Consider the following 15,571-nt stretch of genomic DNA (forward strand, 5'->3'; position numbering starts at 1 on the left):
TGTCACTTTTTCTCACCTCCTGCATTTGAGATTAAAAGAATCCTGTGGCTGCCTCTGTCTCAATAGGGGCACTTGAACATTTCTCTCAGCCTCCTAGGGTCTTTTCACCTTACCTGGGCTGTCAAACTTTATTTACTTTTCTAGCAACCCCATTGCTCCCATTTTAATGCTTCTAAGAGTTCCTGCTCCTTTTTTCTCATGGCAAAAAAAAAAAAAAAAAAAAGGCAAGAAAAAATATATTGTAAAGGGCTGTTTTTTTCTTTAAGTGCCCTTTTCCTAATGCAGTTGACCTTGCTATTTTTCCTTTCTCTAGGCAGAGGCAAAACCATACTGTTCAAATCTACTTTTCATATAGTAGCAGAAACTAATTAGAGTCCCAGCAATCTGACTTGCTTTTAAGCTTTGTCCTTGCATTGGCTTTAGATCACACTCTGTCCCACTTCCAACGTCTGTGTCAAGCAGATGGGGTAGTATAGGGGGAAAAGATCTAAGTAGGTATTGTATACCAAGACTTAAACAGCTTTTATTGCATGAATGAATAAAGAAGAAATCATTTGTAACAGGCTCCGTGTGTTATCTCCTTTGCATATAATAGGATTCCTGTAATTTACATTTATCTCTTACAGAAAATGCATCAGAAACATGGATTGGTTTGAGCAGCAATAAAATTCCAGTTTCCTTTGAATGGTCTAATGGCATCTCAGTCACCTTTACTAATTGGCACATACTTGAACCCCAAATTTTTCCAAATAGAAGCCAGCAATGTGTCTCAGCAGAGCAATCTGTAAGTTGGTTTGTCTGTTTAATGCTCACTTGAGGACCATGTTCATCAGGGGTTTGGACTGTGGCAGAGATGAAGACAGACACAGTCCCTGCTCTTCCTGGGGCTTATATACTAGGCAATAAACGTGTGCACACAGGAAAAACATGGTAATTATATTTGTGATGAGAGCTTTGAGGAAATACATGCCATAATGGTGAAAAACTTGGGTTGGGGCTGCTACTTCAGACAGAATAGTCAGGAAAGGCTCTCTAGGAGGTGATGTTGAAGCTGGGACTTGGGCGGGGGGGATCCCTCTTGAGGAGCAGGGGAAGAACATTCTAGACAGCAGATGGCAGATGGTATAAACACCCAAAGGCAGGATAAGGGCTTTCCACGTTTAATAATAAAAAAGAAGACCAGAGTGGCTTGAAGGTAGAACTGATGAGAGGATCATAGAAGAGGGGGGAGGAGGAATCCAAAAATGTGAGGCTTATAGGCCTGCTATAGAATGACGAAAGGGCTTCAAGGAGATGAAGGGCGTGGTTTGATTTACATTTTAAAAAGTAACTGTGGCTGATACATAGAGAGAGATAAGAGAGAGGAATAATGGAAGCAGAGAAACCAGTTTGGAGGCTACTCCAGTGTTGAACTGGGGTAGTGAATTTAGAGACAAGCAGAGAAATTCAAACATCCTTTGAAGGATAGGAATTGCTGCTAGCTTAGATGTGGGGTAGGTGTTTGGCTTGAGCGACCGCCATGTTTGTGGATGATGGTGCCATTGACCTCTATGGTGAAGGTGTGAGGAGACAATCTGAGGTGTCAGGAAATTACTCTAGGGACTGATGGCTTTTAAGCTCCATTATCCGATTAACGTTAAAGGATTTCTACAGTGTGTGTAACCCCATTGAAAACTGACTCAGTGGAAAATCTTGTTCTTTTCCTCACATGTATATAGCGGTCCCAGTGGGCTTAACATCACATTTATCTCTATGCTGTAGTCTTTCATTTATCTAAAGCATCGGATTAGATTATATAAAATTAGTTTAATCGCAAGCCATGTGAAGCATTTATTATATTTAGAATAGACTTAATCTCTTTGATCAGATAGCTACTAACCTCACCATTTGAGTTTTAAGTCAATAGGATTTGGTAGGCATTCTTACTCTTTCCTACCATCAGGATACTATACCAAGTGCAGCTTATTAAATGTTACTTAAGTAGCTTGACAAAGTAACTGCCAACCAAACTCAGAAAAGTTCTAAGCACTTACTCTTATGGCCCATTTCATTGTATTATCTTTTAAGCTGTCTCAGATATGCTCAGTAACAATTTAAATGCTAAGGTTGTTCTCAAGTCACATTTGAAGAGGGACAATGAGCTCTCTAAATGTTTGTCTAGGGTCTAACTGCTAAAAGCCATCACTGTTTATTCTATAATATTTGATGCTTTATTGGTTCATTGGTTTTGAGATAATTAAGATGACCTTCATTTCCTACCAATGGTCTCCTTTTTCATTTGATAGACACTGGTATTTCACTTAGCATGTTCACAGAACAGGAGCCAACAGTAGGACAGAAAAATGTATTTTAGAGAGTAAGGACAGGTATTAATATTACAGAATGTGTCAGAACAATGCTGCTATAAGTGTGATATTTGTGTCCCCCTTTCGGGTTGCTCAGTAGCTCCTTAAATAGTAGATGCATAAAAAGTAACATTTATTACCTTGACGTAGAGCTCAATATGAGTATAATTACTATAATTAACAAGTTACCTAAGCGTGGTTGATGCCTAATTTGAATGTGAGAGACTACGAACCTGTTTATTCATTCATCCATCCCTCCAATTGTTATTAAGCAACTGCAGTATGCCTGACACTATCCTTTGGGTGGTTTGCTGGAAGCCTGGGCAGGGGGGCGCTCCAGAGCTGTTCTTACAGATGAAGGACAGTATTCATATTCCCCTGAAACCCTGCTTGCCTGAGATACCACTTAAAATTTGAATTGTATGCTTTTAGCCTAAAGGTCTGATTTGTGTTAAAATAACAAATCCTTTGGGAGGATAAAATTTTAATCTGTTAGCAGTTATTGTATTTCATTATTAATGTAGGATGTTAGAGCAGCCGTCTGCAGAACTAGAAGACATGAAAGTATCTGCCTGTCATATAAAGAAGAAATGGAGCAGGGCTTTGGAAAATTAGTAATAAAGAAGGACATTGTGGCTTGAACACAAAGTTCAGCTATTATAATGTTATCTAGGGTAATTCATCGTAGTTTCCAGGCATTCCCCCAGCATCAGGTTTATCCATTAAATAACAAAGTATTCGGTTTTACACTTAGAAGTGATTAAAGAGAAGAAGCAGCATTCTGACTTGGTCACATCCAAGTTATTCTCAAAGCGCGGTCCCCAGGTCAGCAGCATCGACATCAACTGAAACCTTGTTAGAAATGCAAATTCTTGGGTCCTACCTGATCTATTAAATGAGACACACTAATATGAGGCCTAGTCATCGGTGTTTTCGTAACCCTTCCAAATAATCCTGGTGCACAGCAAAGATTGAGAATCGCAGCTCTAACCCATCCTTTTCAAAGAAAAATTGAGAGCAGCTTAATGTAAATCCAGGCTGAGCCTGGTATTAAATCCCAGTTCCAAATTTTACTGACTGTAGAACCTTATGCACATATTAAATCCAACCTTTAAAATGGGAATAATAATGCCTATTTCATAGTAACATTGAGATTATATATGACAATCACCCAATATTGAGCCTAGCACACTATCAAGAAACATTAATGGCCCCTCTTCTCCTGCCTGCCAATCTGGGATTGCGTGTCTTAGAATTGTTCATAGTCAGGGCCTCCCACTCCCATGGAGAGAGGGAGAGAGGCCCTTCTAAGGACCACACAAAGTCCTGACTCATTACCCCATCCTGAAACACTTACCATTAATCATATTTTTATTCAAAATAACTGATGTTGTCTACCAGCATCAATCATGACGCGTATTCATTCATGTTGTAACATTTTTCCACTTAGGAGGGACACTGGAAAGTTAAAAATTGTGACGAAACACTTTTTTACATTTGTAAGAAAGCAGGCCATGCCCCTTCTGACACCGAATCAGGCTGTCGAGAGGTAAGTGCTGCTGACGTTTTGTTCAGTGTAGTGAGTTCATAACTGGAATAATTTCTTCAACAGCAACTTAAAGTGAATCCCTCTCCCTCTCACGCCTGCCTTTGCTTCCTCCTCCCTCTCTTTCCCCCTCTCTATCTCTGTCTCTGTTCTTTCTTTCCTTCCCCCACCTTTTTTCTGATCTTGCACAGCTTTTTTTTAGCAAACCAAGCGATTATCAGCTAGGGCCATATGAAGGATTTACAGCTGCAAAGGATTGTTGCTCCTTCAGTCTAAACTACTTTTCTTTTGAAATTATAAACCTAAATGATTCTGTTATACCATCTGTACAAACAGTGCCTGCCATCTGATGCATCTCACAGGTGGTTTTCCTACTCTTCCAGTGAAGACCCTCAGAGTGAAAAGAAAAACATTCCTTCGATGGAGAGTGCACTTTTGCACTAAGAGTGCTGCCTTCCATTTCTCTCTTCTTAAACTTAAATATTTGAGTAGAGTAATGGCAAGAAGTGCGTGTTTGCAATATATTTATTATTTGGGAAAGAGATAAGAAAAATACTTTCATATTTTCAGTAATAAATGATTCTTGGTACTTAACATACTTATTTTCAGTACTTAAAGTAAAAAAATACATAGTACTTTAGATTCAGTTAAAAGGTAGACTTCTGTTTTAAATTTCTTAAAATACATTCAATATCCTGCATTAAAGTTCTCAACACATGCTCTCTCTCTTTCACACACACATACACAAAACCAAGGAATTTGGGTTTAAATATTGGAGATTTGTATGCATCTCAAAAACTTCCCAAACCTGGATTTTTATGCAATTTTTAATTATTTTCTCTTCTAATTCAGTTATTTATGTTTTTACTCTTCTAATCCAATTATTTATGTTTCAATGAAGTGATAACCCATCTTTCCAAGAAACTGCATTTTATTCATTAGTCAGTGTGTAAACATAATGAATTACTCTTCATCCTCTAGATCAATAATACCTATGCCATAACTGACATACTACCAAACATCATATCTAATCATTATAATTCCTGAATTACTTAGAGCTGATTGCTGATCTAATTTCTATCTGATCAGAAATATTGAAAAAAAAATATGCCTTACTATGGTTTTTCAAGGCAACTCAACATGTTGCATTTGTTGAAAAGGAAATTAATTTCTTAAACAGCAGAAACAGAACTGACATTTTATTCAAACATTTGTACACTGCTTTCCTTTTCTGGCTAGCATTACCAGTATGTAAAGTTCAGAATAAATTTGAAGTTCAGAGCCAGCTCTCTAACTTTATGATGAAAGTCCTGTTAATTTCTTTATGTATCAATCTGCGAATATGGTTTCAAAAGTTTCCTTTTCTTTAGCCAACTGCTTTATGGCACTTTTCTAAACAGTCTGTACATGCAACATCAACTTAAAAAATATTTCTCACAGGGGCACCTGGGTGGCTCAGTTAGTTGAGCATCTGCCTTCAGCTCAGGTCATAATCCCAGGGTCCTGGGATTGAGCCCCACACTGGGCTTTCTGCTCAGCGAGGAGCCTGCTTCTCCCTCTCCCTCTGCCTGCCACTCTCCCTTCTTGTGCGCACGCTCTCTCTCTCCATGTCAAATAAATGGAATAAAATATTTTTAAAAAATAATAAAATATTTCTGGGCGCCTGGGTGGCTCAGTGGGTTAAGCCGCTGCCTTCGGCTCAGGTCATGATCTCAGGGTCATGGGATCAAGCCCCGCATCGGGCTCCCTGCTGAGCAGAGAGCCTGCTTCCTCCTCTCTCTCTCTCTCTGCCTGCCTCTCTGCCTACTTGTTATCTCTCTCTGTCAAATAAATAAATAAAAATTAAAAACATATATATCCTTTAAAAAATAATAATAATAATAAAATATTTCTTACACCACACATAAAAATAAACTCAAAATGGATTAAAGACCTAAATGTGAGACTCCCAATCCATAAAAACCCTAGAAAAGAACAAAGGCAGTAATTTCCCTCACGCTGATAATAGAAACATTTTTCTAGATATGTCTCCTAAAGCAAGGGAAACAAAATTGGAAGTAAACTATTAGGACTACATCAAAATAAAAACCTTTTTCCAATGAAAGACACCATCAATAAAACAAAAAGGCAACCTACTGAATGGGAGAAGATATTTGCAAATGGTATATCCAATGAGAAGTTAATATGCAAGATACATAAAGAACTTCTACAAGTCAACACCTAAAAAAAAAAAAAAAATCCCCAAATAATCCAATCTAAAATGGGGCAGGGGACCTCAGTAGATATTTTCCCAAAGAGGACATACAGATGGCCAAAAAACACATGAAAAGACCCTCAACGTAGCTCTCATCAGGGAAATGCAAATCAAGACCCCAATGAGATATCACCTCACACCTGTCAGAATCTCTAAAATCAAAAACACAAGAAATAACAAGTATTGGTGAATATGTGGGGGAAAAGGAACCCTCATGCACTCATGCACTGTTGATCGGAATGTAAACTGGTACAGCCACTGCACAAGATAGTAAGGAGGTTCCTCAAAAATTAAAAATAGTTCCTCTGCTGGGTATTTACCCAAAGAAAACAAAAATATGGGGCACCTGGGTGGCTCAGTGGGTTAAGCCTCTGCCTTTGGCTTGGGTCATGATCTCAAGGTCCTGGGATCGAGCCTGTGTTGGGCTCTCTGCTCAGCAGGGACCCTGCTCCCCGCCCCCCCCCAATGCCTGCCTCTCTGCCTACTTGTGATCTCTCTCTCTCTGTGTCAAATAAATAAATAAAACCTTAAAAAAAAAAAGAAAGCAAAAATACTAACTTGAAAAGATACATGCACCTCTCTGTTTATTGCAGCACTATTTACAATAGCCAAGATATGGAAGCAACCTAAATGACTATCAGTAGAGGAATGGATAAGGAAGATGTGGTGTATACACACACACACACACACACACACACACACACACAAAACACACAGAGGAATATTACACAACCATTAAAAAGGATGAGATCATGCAATTTATACTAACATGAGTGGACCTACAGAGTATAATGCTAAGTGAAATATAAATCTGAGAAAGATAAATACCATACGATTTTACTTACATGTGGAACCTAAAAAAAATCAATAAACAAAAAAGCAGAATCAGACCTATGAATACATAGAACAAACTGGATGGTTGCCTATGGAGGTGGCAGACAGTGTTGGGCAAAATGAGTGAAGGATAGTGGGAAATAAAGCATTCCAGTTGTGGAACAGATAAGTCACAGGAATGAAAGGCACTACATAAAGGAGGAAATTTTTTTGGTAATTTCAAGGCAAAAAAAAAAAAAAAGAATTTTTTCCCTCTTAGTTTTTTGGGGTTGTATAATATGAGCAATTGTTTCAGTACTGGCTGTCATCACCATCATGTAAAATGAAATGGTGCCTCATAGACAAAAGATACTCACAGATACAGTCAATTATTCCTCCCAATTTCATTGTGTGGACAAAGGCTTGTAGTAAAGAGGCTTTGTTTTTCTGGTTATTACTATGCCACATCCCCCCCACCCCCCACCAATTTTCTTGAGCCTGTTCAGTACTCAGATTTTTTACTTTACTAAGCAGCCTGTGATCTGAAAACTACTAATGAAGAAGGAATACTTTGTTAGAAAGGTCAAATTGTCAGCCTTCCTCTGCCTGTCCTTCCAAATACAAAAGCAGTCTAACCTCTAACCCCATCTGGAGTGATCCAGGGGGTTCTGGCTGGAACTGTCAACTACTCACACAGATAAGGTTATGGGGAGAGGTTGGAAGAGTGAGTTCAGAGCCCATCCTGGCTGGCTGGATGTGGAACTCCTGTGGTCCACACCTCATTTAATATGTTTTGAACTAAAATAGCTGAGTTCTAAAATAAGGTTTACTTTAATTTACTACAAGACTGAGACCTTTTATAAGAAATATAGCAGAAATCATTTTATATCTGATCAAAATCCGGCAAGTATTGGCATGACACAGAATAAAGTGTATTTTAAAACTCATGAATGCAAAAAAAAAAAAAACAACAACAACAAAAAAACCTGGTGAACACATAAAAATAGATAGATGCAAGAGATGTGATTTTATAATATTGAAAGAAAAAGGACTAAAATAACTCAGCTGAAGTACAGAAGACTAATGAATGCATGTCTCCTGTAGTATATGATTTTAAAGAACAGAGCCACCCTTCATTGCTCTCGGGGCGGAGCCATGGAGCTACACATTTATCATTTTTGTTCAAGTGCCAAAGCTTGCTTTCTTTCTCTCTCAAAGGATAGTCAGTTGATTTTAGAATTTTATACACACACACACACACACACACACACACTTTAGCCAGTTTCTATTCAGAAATATTATGATGCAGCTAAGACCATCCTGGATTACATTAGAATTGGGTTCCAGACCAGCTTGTCCACTGGCTTGTGACTTTATCCAGTTCTCTAACCTCGATGAATCTTAGTGGGATATCATGAAATAAGCAATAGGAAAGAAAGTTGAAAAAATATACACTATTATCTAGATACATATGTCTTCATTGCTCATATTGAGTTCCTGGCTCTATTTAAGATCTCTGCCTGTACTGTGTCCCTTTGATTCTCAGAACAACTCCGTAGAACACTATTATTATCTTCATTTCACACACGGGAAAATTTAGACATTTAGAGACTAAATAAAGCTTCACGGTAGCAGAGTCAATATTCAAACCCATGCATTCTGCCTTCAAAGCCAACATTCTTAATTGTTACCATCCTGTAGGAACCATGAAATTCTGTAAGTCTGAACAGAGAGAAAGAAAGAGAGAATCTTGAGTGAGTGTCCCCTTTATTTTCATCTGTTTTAGGTTTTTTAAGATTACAGGTTAATTAACTTTTAGGTTTTAATCATTACTTAAATATAGAAGTGTCTGTAGCTAATGGCATTATCAGATAGGATACATACAAAGATTTCAAGAGAAAAATTCAAGTTTTGACTTTTGAGTGAGAATACACAAAAACTGATTTTGCTCTTTAAATCAGATTATGTCCTTAATTTTCTTATTTCATTTTTTAAGGGATGGGAGAGACATGGTGGATTCTGTTACAAAATTGACACTGTCCTTCGAAGTTTTGACCATGCCTCCAATGGTTATTACTGTCCTCCTGCCCTTGTAACCATTACGAACAGGTAAGATAGAAATTTTCTATCAGAAACACGACTGTACTTTTTTGACAGCAGTGCTCCTGGGATGATAAAACCTAGCCATAATCAGTAACTTGTCAAAATCTAAAGTGTACTGTACATTAGAGTATTAAATTCTTTAAATTATTGATTGAGATGAATTTAAATCATATAACATTATTCTTAAATCAATTTGTGAGTAATAAAGAGCAAATTTAAGATGACTTTTACTTTCCATAAAGCTTTATTAATTATTTAGCTTTGCTAATGTATTCAATTGTATTTCGATTTTATCCAAAGGCTTATATTGAAAACAAAGTATGTTATTTAAAAATTATGTTTTTAATGTAGTATGTGTAAGTAATATGGAGTTTTTTAAAAGTATGGCTATAATACATTATTTGTTAATAAAAATTTAAAAATTTTAAAAAATAAATTAAAAATACAACGTGATAATGCATGTCAAAGGCATAGTACGTGGCTTTGGCTATGGACTCAATAAATGTGAACTCTAACTGAAAAAAAAAAGTATAGCTAAAATGTGGAATATTTTCAAATGCTTCCCCATTGCTTCTTAGCTCTATATTTGCTTAGATGTAGACTTCTCTGTGCACAGGTGTCTTCTCCATACTAAGAGAGAGACTGTGTCCTTTTCACACTCCACAGAATTTGCAACATAGTATAGATTTGTAATAGGGAATAAAATACCAACCCCTGAAGTGACCCGAGTGTCACTAACAATGCCAGGAGAACAATAAGGGAAATTGACTCCTCCAAGCTGAAGACAGAAACAAGGTAGAACCCTTCAGTAATTGCATGGGAACTTATACCTGCAAAGCTAGCCACTTGCTTTTTTACTGAGGCCACTGCCTTTAGAAATATCCACTGAAGCCACGGAAACAAGACAATTGACACTAGGGTTTTATCCAGAAACATTTCGGACATAGGTCTAACCTGTAGGAGGAATTATTGCTTTCTCTCCTCTCCTTGCAGAGGAAGTCAACATTCAAAGCCACTAGTATTTCCTTCCTCCTCTTACCTCTCCCTTTGCCAGTCTTTCCTTCCAACCTGCACAGAATGCGCGCACACACACACACACACGCACTTACACCACTGGTTGACAGCAGTTGTCATAATAAATTGCCTAGTGAGACATTTTGTGCTCAGGAGACGCTTCCTTCAGGAATAGCACCACCCTTGATGTATCTCAGTGTTGTTCTGGTTCTACCTTCCTTCTTCCCAGCTGCCAGGCAGAAGGAAATCTTTATCTTCAACTTGATCACCCACCCAAAACGTTTCAAGAAGACCTTGGGTTAGAAGTCCTCCAGTAAGTGAGCCAATATTGGGCTTTATTCAGGAGCCTGATCCATGAAGCTATGCTCTTTTGTTAATTATAACTTAATTACATTTTTCAGTGAAGAAAATAAGTCTAATTGTTTCACCTGTTTCTTAATCTTTTCTTTTTTGTATGTAATATTCATTGAATACCTGTCACATACCTGGCAGTGTGTAAATTATTTTTCATAAGCTATCTGACAATGCAAAAAAAACAATAGGCATTTATTAGAAAATTATTTATTAAACATCTATATTGCAAGAGGTACCATATTAAATACTGGCATGTTGTACAAGAGAAATTAAAGTCATGGTGTAATTGTCCAGGTGCCACTTGCAGGCCAGGAGCTAGAGATAGAACATAGAAATATAAAACAAGTGAAGAAAGTAGAAGAACACAATAAATGGATAAATTCAAAGTTACATTACAGGGACGCCTGGGAGGCTCAGTCAGTAATGTATTTGCCTTCACCTCAGGTCATGATCCCAGGGTCCTGAGATTGAGTCTTACATCCAGCTCCTTGCTTAGCAGGGAGTGTACTTCTCCTTCTGCCTGCCACTCCCCCTGCTTCTGCTCTCTTTCTCTCTCTTTCTGACAAATAAATAAATGAACCCTTAAAAAAAAAACCAACAAAGTGACATTACAGATAACGTATAATGCCATAGTGACCCAGTAGGGCAGGAATCTGTTAGCATTCAAAGGGTTCATTTTCTAAGAATGGAGACCTCCCACAAATAACAGAAAGTGTCTGGAAAAAAAATCTCCTTGGCTTCATTTCCTCCAAAACTGGAAACATTTGTTTCTTTGATAAAGTGTATTTAGTAGCCAATACTAATGTACGACCTAACTCTAAAGCAAACCTATAGCATTGGTAAGTTTTTTTTCATTCTGTCAACAACCTTGTAGGCCCAACCAGATGATCTTGTGCTAGTATGCTACTCAGTGAACAGTCAAGCTCCCGCAGTGCTCTCCACTAGCCCCGGTGAGGCATCTCTCCCAGACAGTTGCCACGCATGTACACTGCCCTGCAAACACGTCTATACCCAGAGCAGTGACTCCAACACAAGACATGCAGGTTGAGGAAAGGAAGGGCCCCGTGCTTTCCATTTTTATTCACTCAGACTCCATCAGGTAAGAAACAATGACCCACACTCCACTCCACTCTTTGACTGACAAGGCACAACAAAATTTTTCAACACCATCTCTTGTCAGAGAAGGTTGGGCAATAAACGGAAAGTTTCCTCAGATTCAGGAGTGTCCACTCGCTGCCTTGGTAATCATTTTTTTCCATTACTGATTTCCTGTTTGAGTTAAGACACTTCTGTCACTCACCAGTGCTCAAGCTTATAGTTGCTAATTGATTTTCCACTCTTCTGCACAATTGAGAACAGATTTGATGGGCACAATTAGAACCACCTGCTACAGATTACTTATTTCTTTTGTTATCAGTCAACTGCTCCTGGTCTAGGACATTTAACACTTTGTGGAATAGAGAGAGGAAGAAAAACAGACCCTTATTGGGGAATAGCAGAATGTTATTTTCTTGATAATGGTTACAAAATTTTTTCAGGCCTGGACACTACTTTCAGATAGTGCATAACTGCAAAACTTGAGTTCCAGAGTTATCATTATGATGGATAATCGTGTAAATGCATATGTATCTAAATCTTGAATCAATCAGCCATGGAATATTTGGCATAAAATAATCCAAATAACATGTAATTTTTTGCATTTTCCCCAAAGTAAGAAATCCTGCAGTATCTCATTTTCTTCTAGGTTTAAATATGCATTATCTCCAAGCATTTTTACAGCTGTGCTATTTTCCTGCAACCACCATATTCCCTAAACACTTTTGCTGTTAATTATTTATTATGATAAAATATGTTGAACATAAAACTGATCATTATAACAATTTTTAAGCATACAGTTCAGTGGCACTAAGTACAGTTGTATCATTGGACAATCATCACCACCATCCATTTCTGTAACTTTTTCATCTTCCCAAACTAAAATTCTGTACCCTTTAAATAATAACTCTCTTACATGCCTCGTTAGCGCAGTAGGTAGCACGTCAGTCTCATAAATAATAACTCCCCATTTCCTTCTGCCCCCACTTTTGGGCAACAGTCATTCTACTTTTTGTCTCTATGTGGTTGGCTGCTCTAAGTTAACACGTCAGTGGCATCATGAAGTAGTTGTGCTATTCTATCTGGCTTATTTCACTTAGTCTAATGTCCTCCAGGTTAATATATGTTGTAACATGTGTCAGAATTTCCTTCCTTTTTAAGGCTGAATGATATTCCATAATATGTATATACCACATTTTGTTTATCTATTCATACAATAGATATGAGATGCTTCTACCTTTTGGTGGAAATTGTGAAACATGCCGCTATGAACATGAATGTACAAATATCTTTCAAGTCCCTGGTTTCAGTTATTTTGGGTAGTATATCCAGAAGTGAACTTTCTGATATAATTCCACTCTTAATTTTTTGAGGAACAACTATACTGTTTTCCATATTGGCAGCATCATTTTACAATCCCACCAGCAGTGCTCAGGAGTTCCAATTCTTCCACAAGCTAGCCAACACTTGTTATGTTGTTTTTATATAATAGCCATTCTAATGGGTATGAAATGGTATCTGATTGTGGTTTCAACCCACACTTCCCTAAGTATTAGTGATACTGAATGTCTTTTCATGTGCTTTTTGGCATCTATATATCTTCTTTGGAGAAAATTTTTTTTCCAAGTCCTTTACCTATTTTTTAATTGGGCAATTCATTCTTTGTTGTTGAATTGTAGTAGTCCTTTATATAGTCTAGTTTTTAATCCCATATCAGATACATAATTTGCAAATACAGTCTCTTGTTCTGTGGGTTGCTTTTTCACTCTGTTGATGCCCTTCAATGCACAAAGTTTTAAATTTTGATTAAGTCCACCTTATCCATTCTTATTTTGTTGTCTGTGCTTTTGGTGTCATATCTAAGAAATAATTGCCACATTCAATGTCATGAAAAGTTTTCCCTATTTTTTTCTAAGAGATTTATAAGCTTAGCTCTTGTGTTTAGGCCTTTGATCAACTTCCAGTTAATTTTTATAAATCATATGATGTAAGAAGAGACCCAGTGTATTTTTCCGCAGGTGAATATCCAGTTTTCCCAAAATCATTGTTGAAAAGACTGTGCTTTTCCCGTTGAACGGTCTTGGCACCCTTGTGGAAAATTATTTGACCATATATACAAGTGTTTATTTCTGGGTTCTCTATCTATTCTGTTAATCTGTGTCTGTCTTTATGCTGTACCACACGGTTTTTTATTGTGGTACTTTCAGTAAGTTTTGAAATCAAGAAATGTGAGACCAACTTTGTTCTTTTTCATATTTGTTTTTGATATTTGGCTTGAAATCCCTTGAAATTCCATATGAATTTTAAAGTGGATTTTTCTACTTCCATTTATTTGGATCTTTAATTTCTTTCAACAGTGTGTTGTAGTTTTTGGTGTACAAGTTTTTGCCTCCTCCGCTAAGTTTATTCCCAAGTATTTATTTTATTTTTGATGCTATTATATATTGAATTGATTCAGATTCTTAATTGTTAGTGTACAGAAATGCAACTGATTTTTGTGTGTTGACTGCATCCCGAACTTGACTGAATTTATTAGTTCTAACACTTTTTTAATAGAATCCAATTACCTTTCTTTTTCATGTATTTTATATATTTTTGAAGATTTATTTATTTATTTGCGGGAGACAGAGCACCCTCACACACCCACACGCATGTGTGCATGCATGGACGTGGGGAGGAGCAAAGGGAGAGCATCTTCCAGCAGACTCTGCAGTGAGTGTGGAGCCTGATGACCTGAGGCTCAATCTCACAACCCATGAGATCATGACGTGAGTGGAAACCAAGAGCCAGACACTCAACCAAATGAGCCACCTAAGCACCCCTCACTTTCTTTTTAAAAACGTATTTTTAGTTGTCCTCTTTAAAATTATGCAATAAAAACATTCTTATTGGTATAAATTCAAGCAAGCCAGAAGAATATAAACTAAAAGTGAACATGCCCTCTCACCTGCATTCCTCCTCCCTCCCAAACAATCCCACTTCTCTCCCATTCACAGTTAACAAAAGTAACTGTCATTAACAGTTTGGAATTTTTTATTCTAGGTATATTTTTTGTGTGTATGTTAAGTATCTTTTCTAAGTCTATATTCCTCTTCTAGTCTTTTGCGACAAACAACAGCCAAAAACCGAATATTTCTAGTTCTTGAGGAACGCCACCAAAAACTTTTTGTGGCAATAATCATGATGTATGTTTCCCATTTTGAAACTACTAGTATTTTATTTCTATTCTTTATTTAAAAGAAAGAGAAAGAAATTTCTCATTTTTGTATTCATTCCACAATAGAGTAAGTTATTCGAATATGGTATTAAAAATGTTATCACCTGTGTTATTAAAAGAAATCCTATTGTAATTATTCAGCTCAAAGTTGAAAACTTCCTAAGTGGATCACTATAGTGTAAAACTACCACTATTATTTTTAATTGAAATAAGCTCTCTAGTGAAGCTACATCCATTCATTATTTTTTCAATCTCTTATTTTAGGTAACACAAACATAATCATCAAGTACTGTTGTCTGCTAAGTGTTGTGTTATTCACAGACAAGAAACATCTTTTTTTTTTTTTTCAGCTACATTGGTCACTGGCTAAATGGATGAAGAAATATGTTCAGTTAGAGATTCAAATATACAATATCTCCTTTTGAGGTGTGCATTTTGAAATGTAAATTTTATTTTGAAATGAAAAAAATTTCAGTGTATCCAAAAAATAAGTACTGCTGCCTTCAAATTGCACTTTTAAAATTAAAATGTAATGTTTAGCACCATGAGTAACAATTTCTCATCAAACTGATGGAAATTCAAGATATATTTTTGTTATTTACATTGAAAATGCACATTTGATTTCTTAACTTCTTTAAGGAGTTCACTGGAAAAAATTTTTTTCTAAGCTTAAGAATTAATCCTTAGGGGCACCTGGGTGGCTCAGTGGGTTAAAGCCTCTGCCTTCGACTCGGGTCATGGTCCCAGGGTCCTAGGATCGAGCCCCGCATGGGCTCTCTGCTCGGTGGGGAGCCTGTTTCCTCCTCTCTCTCTGCCTGCCTTTCTGCCTA

The 15,571-nt window shown here is 37.0% G+C and overlaps 1 protein-coding gene across 1 annotated transcript in view; it reads left to right on the plus strand.

Annotated features, from left to right (window-relative positions):
* Positions 1-15,571, plus strand: part of PLA2R1 (phospholipase A2 receptor 1) — a 113,536-nt gene that overhangs the window by 39,785 nt on the left and 58,180 nt on the right. The window contains exons 8-10 of the mRNA XM_004743922.3: positions 627-784; positions 3,796-3,894; positions 8,955-9,067. Of these exons, the coding sequence (XP_004743979.1) occupies positions 627-784; positions 3,796-3,894; positions 8,955-9,067 (370 nt within the window). The remainder of the gene's footprint in view (positions 1-626; positions 785-3,795; positions 3,895-8,954; positions 9,068-15,571) is intronic.

The sequence above is a fragment of the Mustela putorius genome, unplaced genomic scaffold (genome assembly GCF_011764305.1).
Source record: "Mustela putorius furo isolate JIRA1106 unplaced genomic scaffold, ASM1176430v1.1 tig00003869_pilon_pilon_pilon, whole genome shotgun sequence".
NCBI classification, from domain to species: Eukaryota; Metazoa; Chordata; class Mammalia; order Carnivora; family Mustelidae; genus Mustela; species Mustela putorius.